The following is a 12822-nucleotide window of genomic DNA, read 5'->3' as shown; positions in this document are numbered from 1 at the left end:
TGACAAAAATATTTCCGAAATTTTATATCACCCGCCCACAGCTAAAATCAGCTGAAAACCGCCGGAAAACGCAGTTTTTTTTGCAAAATAAATAATAAGAGATCTCTAAGTTTTGGAGTTTATCTCAAAAAAAAACAATAACAAGCACACAGTAAAAAAACAATCTTAATCAAAATGGCAATAGAAACCATCAAAAAACTAAAGCCAGAGATCAAAACATTTAGAATATTCAGCTGGTGATCAGTTTACGTAAACTTGAAATCGGGACTATTGAGGTAAAATTATATAAAAATTTTGCGCTCTTTGTTATGCAATTGCACGTCAACGCGCAATGAGCGCAGCAGACTGCTTCATTCCTAGTTGAATATAGGTGATTCAATGGATCAAAAAGTTCTTTACTAGACGATAAACATATCCTTTTGTCATCAACAAATAAGTTTCGACGCTCTGCCGACCCAAAGGGTTCCACCTTCGTTCTATTGTGAGTTATCCACTTTTGGCTGACGGACCCTAATATTTTTCGGAAGGCGCTTTTGGCTCCATTATATACAAATTTTGAGGGCAAAGCGCGCCGAAAAAACGCGATTTGAGTATATATTAAAAAAAAAAATCCGCTCCCCCCAAGTCCTAGATTTGCCCCTGCAAGTGTCTGTTATCAAAAAACATCAATTTCAAATACTTCCATAGAATTGAGCGAATTTTTTTTAACCGAAAGTCAACTCACGGGAGTGTGCATACATAGTTTTTTTCTCATTTCCAATGGATGAAAGTTTTGTGTGAGTGAGTAACACAGCAAATATGGCACATGAGACAATGGGTTTGATCTCCGGTCATATTTATGAATTTTTGTCGTTGGGAAATTTTATTGGTTTCTTTTATTCGAAGTATAAAAAAACAATTAGTGGACTCAACAAACAATATTTCACAAAATTCATCTGCACTTATAAAGTAAATTGCTATAGTTTGCACCAGAAAATGCGGAAAAAGTTTCGATTCAAATTTAGTATTGTCTGAAATAATTCAATTAAATTTTTCACTAATTCAAGAAACAGCATGTCAGATTTCAACCCATTTGTATTAAAGTTGTTTTTAAGCTCTTTTTAGATGATTCAAGATATTTCTTCAAAAAATCTATTTTGTTAAGAAGCTTTTTTTATTTTCTCAAATAAACTTTAAACTTCTTTTTCTAAGCTACTCACTATTTATGTTTCATTGAATTTGTCTATAAGGCTTCTTTTTATTGAAATCGTCTAGAAGGCACCAATTTATTCTAACTAATGCAGATACTTGTTTAACCTAGCGGGAGCTTAACGATCCTCACATGTTCGAGCAATCAGAGTTTTTATTGCTCCATTAAGTTTTATTGGTTATTCATGGCTTGGTTTCAGAGAACAGAGGAAGCACTTCCGCTGAAATACTTATTGCAGGCACTTCATTCGAAACCTTTTGAAAAGCAAATTTTGTAGTTAAAAAAGCATTTCAAAACAAAAAAAAACAAAGAAATGATTTTTTTTTCAAAGACAGCACTGATCGGAGCATTTTGTACAATTGCACCATTCCGGCTTCTCTTCTTTGATTAATACGTGAACAATATTTTTGGGAACAAGGTGTGTTAATTTGAAGTTATGTAATTTCGAAAACAATAATTTGAACCTGTAATTTATTCAGTGTATGTTATTCAGACAGTTGATCATAATGTAAGATTTTACTTTACATTCAGTACAACTGAGTTACTTATGCTGTCTTCTAAATCTTTATTCGACTCTGTTGTTATTCTGTTTCGTCGGCTGTCGAGGGAGAAATTGTTGGACTCGTTCTTGAGCATGGGGGATGAACTGGCGACCTCTGGTCGTATTATGCCCGAATTGGTCTCGTCGTTGTTCGCAACTGAGTCCTTTCGGTTATGGAAACTCCCGATCACCGGCTGACAATAACAACAACAATCTCAACATTTGAATTTAAAGATATCACTCAAAAATATGTTCTCTTGAATTATATTCTCTTGAAAACAAAAATCATAGATTTAAAGTCTGTTATCACGTCTGAGATATTTAAAGTCTGTTTTCAGTCACTTTTATAGGTGATGGCAGATTCTTGACAAGTTCTTCTTTGCTTAGCAGTCTCATATTAGTGGCTTTAAGACAAATGGTCTTCAAAAAAAAAGAGGATTTGCTTTGGACAAAAAGTGATGAGGGGAGAGGTGGTGAAGTGGTTACGTCTCCGCCTCTCAATCGAAAGGTCGGATGTTCGAGGCCCAACATGATCCGTGCTCGTTGCTTGAAGCAGAGGCAACATTACCCAGCCCAGAAAAATAACCTTAAAATTTCAATTGTTTCTTAAACAGGGGCACAACAGCGGTTTGCCGTGATGATCTGCACAGCTCGTATGCTGGTCCTTTCCCGCGTAGATAAATGGTCTTAATCTAAAAGGTCATGTGTTCTCAAAAGATCATCCTGTTCTCAAAAGTAACGCAAACCTTAACATGCAACATTCAAAGGAAAGGTAAATTATTAATCATGATAATTTTAAAAATAAATACTAAGTGTTTTTTTCAGGTGATTGCAGAATGAAATTAATATATCACAAACACCACACCGACAGAACACCTGGGACTGCCTAGGAAATCACCCTGAGACCAACCATGGGTTCAGTTTCAAGCATCTCTGATTTCAAGAAACAAACAAACAAATACCCAATGTGCGTTGCTAGTTCTCTGCTGCTTCTTTCTTCTCTTCTTCCTAATACAGGACAAGTTGGCCCGGCTGAGAGCAATCTGGTAGGCGGCGTAGGTGGGGATGCAGAGGACGGCAGTGAGCACGAACACCCACCCTATGGCATCCGCCCACTTGGGGTACACGTAGTCCCCGTAGGTGAGGAACCCATTGCCCCGGAAGTACTCCACTATGTCAAACGTCAGGATACCCTGCATCGAACATGTCACGTTTTAATGTGTCAACACAAGGAATCTAGCAATGATTTCCAGTCTCAAAGTTTGAAAATTAAGTTGCGATTGAGAACTAATTTGCGATTAAAAAGCCCTATAAACTGCAGCATGCTTAATGCCAAATGAAACTCGATCGTCACAAACCGGGGAGTAAGAAAAAAACAAATAAAAATTCCAGAAAAACCAAATTACACTAACTTTGTGAAGCAAAACGTCATTCCGTGAATTCGTCGAAAAATTGACGGCGTGGAGAATGACTAACTAGTATGAGTATTGGAGAGAAGACACACCAACATAACTGGAACCAAGTGAGGATCCATGAGTCATAGCCCAACATGTCCACAATGTTGCGTCTGTACTTCCGGTAGCCATATATGTACATTAATGCCACCAGTTCAAACAGGGCGATCAGCAGAAGGTTCTTCCCACTGGCCGAGTAGCTGTTCCAGATCTCAAACACGTACACGCCACCCTGAAAGACGTGTACAAGAAAAACTAGCCTTATCGCTGGAATTTTAGGGCGCGCGTATCACATTGAATCTTTCTCAGTGTTGATTCAGATTCCAAAAACTTTGCAATCCATTTTTTTTTTCGTTTTCGAGTTAAGTTAATATTTGTTAGGTGTCAGGAAAAAAGATACAATACCAAAAGCTCCCATGACAAAAAAATACCGTACCAAAAGGTCCCTTGTACAAAAAACGCCAGACCATAAGATCCTACGCCAACTAAAAAGATCCCATGAATTATGAAAAAAAGTCATGATCAAATGGTTATCGGAAAAAAAATCTACAGTTTCGATATCTCAATTAGGTGCCATTAATGAACAACGCAATTCTAAAAAACCCAAAACTGGATTCATTTCTCGGATTAACATACTGCCAGACAGCATGCGTTAAATTTAGTGTTAATATGGCATTGGATCAGAACAAGTCAATTGATAATGCTCTGCATTCATTATCTCACTATTCAACCCATTGAATAGTCAAAATTGAGTTCTTTTACTTGGGGAACCTACGAAAAGGCAAAACACTTATTATTCTTGACGACCATGATTTTCAAAAGAAACGCGATACAAAGACAACAACACACTGGCACTACAGCAAATGGAGATCATACAAGTGCCCAAAAATTTTAATCACTTGTACGAGCGATATTATTTCAAACAGCAACGAGCCACGAACTAAAACGCAGGGCGCTCAGAAGCTCGACAACTAATTCAGCAAATGAGGGACAAATGTAGGAATCAATTAAATCCAAAAACCAGCCAGATTATTGCAGCTTGTTTGGAATTAGTGCAGGACGTCAAGACAACCCAGCTGTCTTTGCCATCCCGGTCGGTAAAAAAGGCGACCTCTAAACAGAAGTAACCACTGACTTTTTTGCCCACTTTTCCCACAGATGACCGTCATTCCGAATAACCGGATCGTCTTGAGCAATTTTGTTTTTTCGATAGCCGAAAACAAGATACGGCTTTTGGCGACATTGAGAACATCAATTACTTAACTTGAACAGTAGAACCTGGCCGGCGTCTACGCTTCTTTTGTCCAAGTCAGTTTTACATCTATATTGGCGGGTTTTATCAACCTTGCGTCTACTCTCTGGTCAGCAAAAACCTGTATCAACATATAACAGATTCCTAACTGCGCTTAAGCCACTTATCGGTGACGTAACTACGGAAAAAGTTTCGTAAGATTTTGAAAACGCAGCGTTGAGGGTTTTTGCGTATCATTAGCAAACTGACACTAAGGGATGCTGTTTTCACCTTTGTCAAAACTATATTCAGAAAAATCCGAATTGGGCCTCAAAAAAAATTGGGCATCAATCAAACAGCGAGCTAGTCATAGCGCTGAATAAGATTCCTGCTGTTAAATTTGTGCCGGAGTCAAAATCGGAAATCTCGTTCGAAATAGTAATAGAGAAAATATGCAGTGTGACAACCACACTGCTTACTTCGCAAAAAGATCCCAAAAAATTGGTTAAGATCACGGCTTATTTCCAAAAAATCTATGTTCCATGGTTTTGATTGGCCGAAAATCACTGTTTCCTATTTTTTCATGGTAGAATTATCGAAAGGCTGCCTGTGTGCTAGCCCGAACGAAATATGCAGTTGAAAGGACGAATCTAGGTATTTCCGCTTTCTTTCAAGGCAGCCATCCTACAACATACAATTTTCAGTAAAAAATTCAAGTGGACTCCTATAATAAAAAAATCAACATTCAGCAGTCATCCAACGGTACTATCAATTTATCCCGGAGAAGTGTCGTGATCTGAAGATCAATAGATAGATAATTCATACACATACTCTAACATTTTGACTTATGCTCATTCTATCTTTTAATTTTTCTGTAAGTTTTTGCCTAGTTTTTTTGTGGCTAATTTTCATTTGTTTGATCAAATTTTTTAAGGACGTCTCCTTCCACCCTCCCAGAGAACGCCGGAACGCAAAACTATACAACACAGTTTTGAAAATGATCTCTCCAGAAATTTAACCCCAGAAGAATTGCCCTAATTTACGGGAATTGACATTATTTAATAACGAAAAAAGTTGATCGAAACTGAAAACTGATATTTTTTATTAAATAAAATGGCAAGTGGTTTGCAATAAAATTGATTTCAAGGCACTAGAATTTTGCAAAAATTTAAATTCATTTTTGTACCATTTTGAATTGTATGAAAAGTTTGGTAAAGTTTGGCAAAATTGGTTTTGATTCGTTGGAAACTTTTTTCAAATTTTCTTGCAGTCTGAGCTGTTTTGAAGTTTCAGTTTCATTTAAAAGGCCAAGTGATTAGCAAAATAATTTTTTGTTGGAAATTTGTGTAGAAAAAGTTTTGTCGTTTCTTTGATTTTAACTGACGCTTTGTTTTTGCTTTGATTGATTAACCGCCTCTGTTTTCAATTTTTGATTCTTTGTTTTTTCTTTATTCTGATATCTTATGTCATGGGCGATTTAAGAACAAGGTACTTTTTGGAATGGTATTTTATCGACTGGGATCTTCTTGATTGGGATCTTAAGTTAAAGGGTCTTTTGTCAAGTAACCATTTATTTAGGGGAAGAGGCGGGCGGGGGTGACGGCTCACCTCCCCTCAATGCTGGTTGCCAAATTTTTCAAAAGGGTCCCCCTTTGTTTCATTTTTACGACCTGCATTTTTTGCTAGCCCAACCTTTTTTTCTAAAAGCGCCTTCAAATTTCTCTAAAAATGCCTTCAAAGCCAAAATGAATAATTTTGAGGGAGAAGCGTGCGCTGTAATAAACTCAACTTTTTGGTCAAAATTTTCCAAAAAGTGCCAAAAACGCCTTGTTAAACCTGTTTTCAAAAAACTTGCCAGCAGCGCAGAAAGTTTTTGATAAAATAGAGCCCGTATAGTGTTTTCGGAGAGCTTGGAAAATGAAATTGTTTGACCTAACAAAAAAGGTCGGCAAAATTTTCAAAACAGTTATTGTAATGAAGAAGTACCTCTGTGACCATGGAGAGTCCGATGAAAAAGTGGGTGAGACATACAGCAGCTGTGAACAGGGGTCTCCCCAGTCTCTTCTGACGCAGCCAAGGCCACACATCCATGATAGACGTCACAAACGACTCCACCCCCGAAAACTAAATCAATTAGATGAAGTTCAAACATTAGGTCAACATTTCACTAAAAGGGACATTGGTGAAAACTGCAATGTTGTTTGTTTTAGATTTCTGGTTCTTACAGATCCTACCCCAGAAAAAGTTAGAGATTGAAAACAGAAAAAACAGACTACTCTATTTAGCATGAACATTTAAGATTGAGAAATTTATTAGCGTTTTGGTAGTTTTTGTTTTGAGATGCTAATTTAACATTTCTTATTTAGCTTTAACTTCGCCATAGTTAGTTTTTCCATAGAGGTAAATCAAAGTGTAAAAACAGGGTTCCAGTGTTATATATTCTGTATGTAGTAGCTTTCGACTTTAACTTTAGTAAATACTGCTAATGGCTAAGCAAAGTTTTTTTTTTATTTCGCAGAACAATAAAAACATCAACTGATGCGGACTTGGCTGTCGAATCCGAGGAGGATGATCATGAAGAAGAAGAGGATGGCCCAGAAGTTGGATCCAGGCAGCAGACTGATGGCTACTGGGTACGTCTTGAACACCAGACCAGGGCCTAAATTTAAAAAAACTGAAATTCAGATGAAGAATGCTGCCAATTATGTCGCTTCTTAAGTTGTTTTGTGTGAAGAGAATTTTTTATTTATCTTTTCATTTAAGTTTTACCGAGCAATTTTTTAAAATAATTTCTTAGTGTTTTTTTTCAAGAAAATGCTAGTGAAGTTTGATGTTAGACAGAGTCTTAGATGAAAGAAAGGAGGGGGGTAATAAAGCATAGATCAAATTGTACCGCTGTCAGTCACTTCTGAAATGGGCAGTCCAGTCACGTGGGCCAGATGACCCAGAATGGAGAACACACCAAACCCAGCAAATACAGAAGTGGCAGGGTTAGCTATTGAGATGATGATCGAATCCCTGGAACAGGTAATTGTTTCTGAATGATATGGAAATAATTTAACAACTGGCAATTTTGGCTCACAAAACTTCGCGAACTTGACTGTAAACGACATATGAGCTCTGGATAATCTCGTCTTTCAAGGTTCATGTTTTTAAAAAAAATGCAATCATTAATACAATCTAAAATCAAAAGGCACAGTTTCGTGCCAATTAGTCGGTGCATTCCAGTCGGTAACCAATCTTAAAACTGACCCTAAAAGGGTGGGGGGGGGGGGGGGGGGGGAGGTTGTATGCAAGGAAGGATGAAGGAGAAGGATACATTGTTTACCTGAGAACGTTGTTGTGGTAGTCGTTGAAGCTGCCTAGCGTGGGGAGTACCCCCAGACACAGAGCATAGGAGAAGAAGATCTGGGTGCCGGCATCTATCCATACCTAAGAAAAGAATTCTATTTGAAAACGCATCTACCCATTTAGATCAAAGATCAAGCATTGAAATTTGTACGGGAGTTCTCTGAATTATTATTTCAATTTTAGCAAAATCAACAGAAAGAAAATCAAATGACCTGAAGATTACATTGACGTTATCTTTTTTTATATGACTGAAGTTTGTTTTTGTTACGACTATTTTAGAAGAAAATGACGGAATATTTGTGCTCGCGGTGAATTTTTTCCAGACAAATTTTTCAGTTTTGACTAGCAATCTTTGACAAAATTTTTATTGCCTTCGAAAGGTATTCTTGTCTTGAGCTCAAATCTTGAAAGCATTTTTATCTGTGATCATTTTTCGTAAAATTATGGGGATATAAGGACTGCCAATTGGGCCAACTTGGGACAATTAACAAGCGAGATATTTTGTGCTAATAGAGAGTAAGCGGTTATTTAATCCGTCTTACCCGCATAGGCAAAACCTAGATTGCTATTGATTATCATCGATTTGTATACTGACTTTTTTCTTGTAAAAAATCGATTGTATGTAACCCATTTATACAATAAGAAAAACAAGACTGCTCGTATCAGGGCAAAATTTGAGCTCAAGACAACAAAACCTTTCGGCTGATATAATAAAATTCTGTCAAAAACGGCTGAAAACTCAAATTTTGTCTGGAGAAAAAAACATCCCGAGCACAAATATTCTATCTTTTTCTTCGAAAGTCGGAACAATAATATAGGGTTTTTATGCAGTAAAAAATATAGAATTTTATTGTCTAAAAGTTGGAGCATATTGCATCTAAAAAATGCATCTTATGCTGCACAAAAATCTGTATATATTTTGTTGAAATTTGTATAAAATCAATTATTTCTGTATGAAAAGAATTATATTGTTTGGAATTTTCGTTTTCTAAGCATATTTTTGAAATCATACAACATAAATTTTAAGCTTCAAAACGTTAATTTGTTGATGGATTTTTGTTACAAAAACAAACAAAAAATTGTACTCAAAAAAGACTCGAGAGTGTTTGAGTGAGCTTAAGCCAATTGAGGAGAGATGGTTATCGCAAACCATGGTTTTATGAGATTCCTCAAGATTTTTGTAATCTAAACGGCTCGTGCGATGAATAAATTTACTTTTATTGTTCTGACTTTCTAAGATCAACCTTTTTAGCGTGCATGAGTTTTATGCAATTTTTTTGGAGATCAACCTATTTATTGTGTTTTCATGAAAAATAAGCGACAAATCATTTAAAAGGTCATAGAAGAACTATTAGTTTTGCTACAAAGAACTCTTGGTTGCTGATACATTGCTATTTGAAAGTATAACATTTTGTACTTTCCTTGATACGAGCACAGCAGTCTTGTTGTTCCGACTTTCGATACGAAAGTAACGGAATATTTGTGCTCGGGGTGGGTTTTTTTTCTTCAGACAAATTTCGACTTTTTAACCAGCCATTTTTGACGGAATATCATTCGAAAAGTATTGTTGTCTTGAGCTCAAATTTGAAATGATATTTCACCTGTGATTCTTTTTCTTAGAGTTTCGAGGGTTTAAAGATTGCCATTTTGGCCAATTTGGGACAATTAACGCCCGATATATTTCGCGCTAATAACGCGTAAGCGTAGATTTAATCCGTCTTAGAAATTGTTCCAAATTGGTTGAAAGAAGCTTATTTGCCTTTATTGATTTGTTACAAGGAGCGAAATCTATCCTTTTGTACTTTATATGGCGTGTGAGGGGATGATTATCATAAAAAATTTCAAATTTTAGAAAAAAAAAGTTCCTTTTGTTTCATTACATTTAACTTTACTTTATGTTACTACTGCTCCATAAACCTTAAAAGGCAGTCGGAACATTCAAGGCTTTGCCTTGATACGAGCAGTCTTGTTCTTTTTGAATTCTTTCATAATTTCTTGCCTTTGAGTTGGATAGTTTTGAGAAGTCAGGTCTGAGGTAGAACAGGATGCCCTCTGCCGACCCCTCTAAAGTACAGCCCCTGATGATCATGCAGGTGATGATGACATAGGGAAAGAGGGCGGTGAAGTACACTACCTGAAAGAAAGAAGAAAAGAATTCAAGATTGTGAGTATTACTGAAATAAATCATCGTAAGAACTCCAGAATGAAACACGAACTTTAGTTTCACAGTGTAGTAGTGACAGTAACTCAATCTCAAGTACGATTTCCAAAAAATAAGAATTGTTTGAATCGGCCTCTTTAGAAAAAAAGCAGTTTGTAATCCTCTTCTGATAGCTTTTTTGTGTGATTACCTTTCCTGAGATGTGTATGCCCTTGAAAATGCAGAGGAAACAGAGCACCCAGACGAAGAAAAGACATCCTGCTAAGTGGAGTACTATCGATCCAGGGTCGTCCACTCCAGAGGACATGTGCTTCATCAGAACATGACGACTAGAAGGTCAACAAAGGTTAAGACGGGATTTCAAAAAACATAGGTCAAAGTTTAACCTCTGAAGGTCAAGCAAAAGTCATTTCTTCGTAAAATCATATGCGGCTTTTTCAGGTAAACTCAGATTTCAAACAAGCGTTTTAATGGTTTTACGAAGTTTTTAAATAAAAAGCTTTAAAAATTTTTAATTCATATAATGTTTTTAAGCACAAATGTCCGATACATTTTAGTAATATATGTTTTATTAGTTGAAAAAATGTCAGAACTAAAAACTCGAAACTTATAACAGAAAAGTTTTAATCATTTCGTATATTTTGCTAGTGAAAAAGCAATTCAGACAATAAATTAATTTGGAATTGTTCACGTACATCCAGTATTCGTCCACACTGGAGACCCTCTGGTGGACTAGATTGGAGAAGTTGACGTCCGACCCATTGCCAGACTGCTGCATCTCCTTCAGCTCATCCGCTATCTGTGCAACCTTTGCACAAACAAAACAAAAATAGAAAAGGGAATGTTCTTGTCATCCGACCGGAATGGCAAAACCATTACGGGTGATTTAAATATTTAAATCTATATAGCAAAAGTGATTGTTCTCAGAACGTTCACTTTCGCTATATTTTCGCTCTGCAGAAGCACCTCTAGAATGGGCAAAACGGGCGGCCATAATGGAAATGGCCGTATTTGCTAAAAATAGGTTTGATATTTGGAGTTTACTTCGTGACGAATCGACGCTCACAGATCTTACTGAATCTATATAAGAGGTTGAGATTAATGAGGTTGAGATTAATTAATGCCCAAGCACAAGGGAAAACCCGCGAGGAGCGCAATCAAGAAAAGAGAGTCGGCTGGGAGAACAAATTCCTATAGTGACTAGAAAAAGGAGTACTGTGCACCTCATTCGGATGGGACGAGGCAGACGCCAAAGTTAGAATTTATATAAAGTTAGAAGTTTATGTTTGGGCGCTGAAGGCCAAAGAAAACTACAACAAAAAGGACGCGGCTGAGCCTACAATCTACGACAACGAGAAAACTAATGACAACATTAGAAAAACTACTTGTGATAAACGCTTAATTGCCTTTAAGAGATACAAACTAATATGTCGCAAACAGAGGAAAGACGAGTGAGTCACTCAAACAATTTTATGAGAATTTAGTGGAACTGGTATTAAGAGCCGATTGCGGCGAAAGAGAAGACGAATATGTGAGATACTTGCTTACTGCACACATGAGCAAGGAAAATATAGCTGAAAAGCACGATTCGCAAAATTACCAGAGACGATAATTAGCAGAGGACGCGATCCCCACACTATGCGTATGAACACGCATTACGTCACGAAAAAAAATCGAATGCAGAAGAACAATGAAGAGAAATCGTTTCGGTCCATCAACATCCGCACCTATGACAAGATCATGGGATATATAAGACCTCGAGGACTTGGAGGACAGTGCCAAGCCGATCAGCGGAGTCGTGATCAAAGAGGACCACAAAACACCACATGATAGAACTTCAAACCAAAAGGAAAACAAAACACAAGTCATGGGGGACAATACAAGCACTGCTACAAATGCGGAAAACATTTTTGTCCAAAACATTTCCAATCTTGCCCCGCAAAGAATAAAATGTGTTCTAAATGTGCAAAACTGCGACATTTTGCGAAAGTCTGCAAATCTACAAACGTCACTTCATGCGAGAAGGAGGAAACGAGGAACAATACAAATTGAACAGGACATCACACACTGAAGAGAATCACCCAGTAAAATCAAGTCAACGAACGGATGAGAACATATCCAGTGGGATAACTATACAGTTATCGCAACAGAAGAAGCTTTTGCGATTAAAGTTTCAGCAAAAATAACTGCAGAAGGTTTGAACGTTCACATAAAAAACCGATATGCCATTGCACACTTGGGTAGTTCGATATCTTTCTTTAACCAAAATACTGCACAAAAACTAAGAGAAAATGACAAATCGAAGACGTTCAAACATATCTCACCGGAGGATGCAGCTCGAACTCTCGCATGCTAGAACGGGAAATTAATCATCTCGAAAAGCGACTTGTTATTGCAGTTGAATCTGGTAGATTCACAATCCAATTAGCGCCATTCAAAATCGTCAACGACCAAAAGGCTAATGAATCGGACGAAACTTTCTGCCACAAATCGGAATAGTTGAAACAAAAAAAATAAAAGGAGAGGAAATGCAACATTCATGAAAATAAAAACCCAGACCCAGAAATTAAACAGTAGACAAAAGACAACTTTGAAAACAAGCGGGTGAGATTTGGAAAAAATCAAAAACCATTAATTGAGATCGAATTTGTTGAAGATGTTATCCCGATCCAACAAAAGAGTGGACGGATTCCGATACAATTGCAAGAACGAATCGAAAAACTATTAACCAAGGTAATCGACCAAAAACACGAGATAAAATAAGACAAAGTGCAAACATGATCAATTCATTAGCCCGATCATAATTAGTATAAGAAAAGGACCAAACCATCTAATTGGCCTCGGATTCTATAAAAAGCTTTACCAATTAAGCAAAAAAAAAAAACAAGTTCCAAA

At 36.9% G+C, this 12822-nt stretch overlaps 1 protein-coding gene across 1 annotated transcript in view; it reads right to left on the bottom strand.

The window, feature by feature from the left end:
* Positions 1-1632: 1632 nt before the first annotated feature.
* The window catches only part of LOC134845910 (sodium- and chloride-dependent GABA transporter 1-like), a 30542-nt gene continuing 19352 nt past the window's right edge, over positions 1633-12822 (bottom strand). Inside the window, exons 5-14 of the mRNA XM_063863038.1 lie at positions 10623-10735; positions 10118-10256; positions 9766-9900; positions 7744-7847; positions 7309-7433; positions 6962-7074; positions 6402-6539; positions 3207-3416; positions 2693-2923; positions 1633-1924 (exon numbers count right to left, since the gene is read on the bottom strand). Coding sequence (XP_063719108.1) covers positions 1706-1924; positions 2693-2923; positions 3207-3416; positions 6402-6539; positions 6962-7074; positions 7309-7433; positions 7744-7847; positions 9766-9900; positions 10118-10256; positions 10623-10735 — 1527 coding nt within the window. The 3' untranslated portion in view covers positions 1633-1705. The remainder of the gene's footprint in view (positions 1925-2692; positions 2924-3206; positions 3417-6401; positions 6540-6961; positions 7075-7308; positions 7434-7743; positions 7848-9765; positions 9901-10117; positions 10257-10622; positions 10736-12822) is intronic.

This window comes from Symsagittifera roscoffensis, chromosome 5 (assembly GCF_963678635.1).
Source record: "Symsagittifera roscoffensis chromosome 5, txSymRosc1.1, whole genome shotgun sequence".
Lineage (NCBI taxonomy): Eukaryota > Metazoa > Xenacoelomorpha > Acoela > Convolutidae > Symsagittifera > Symsagittifera roscoffensis.
This window is presented reverse-complemented; position numbering and strand designations above follow the sequence as displayed.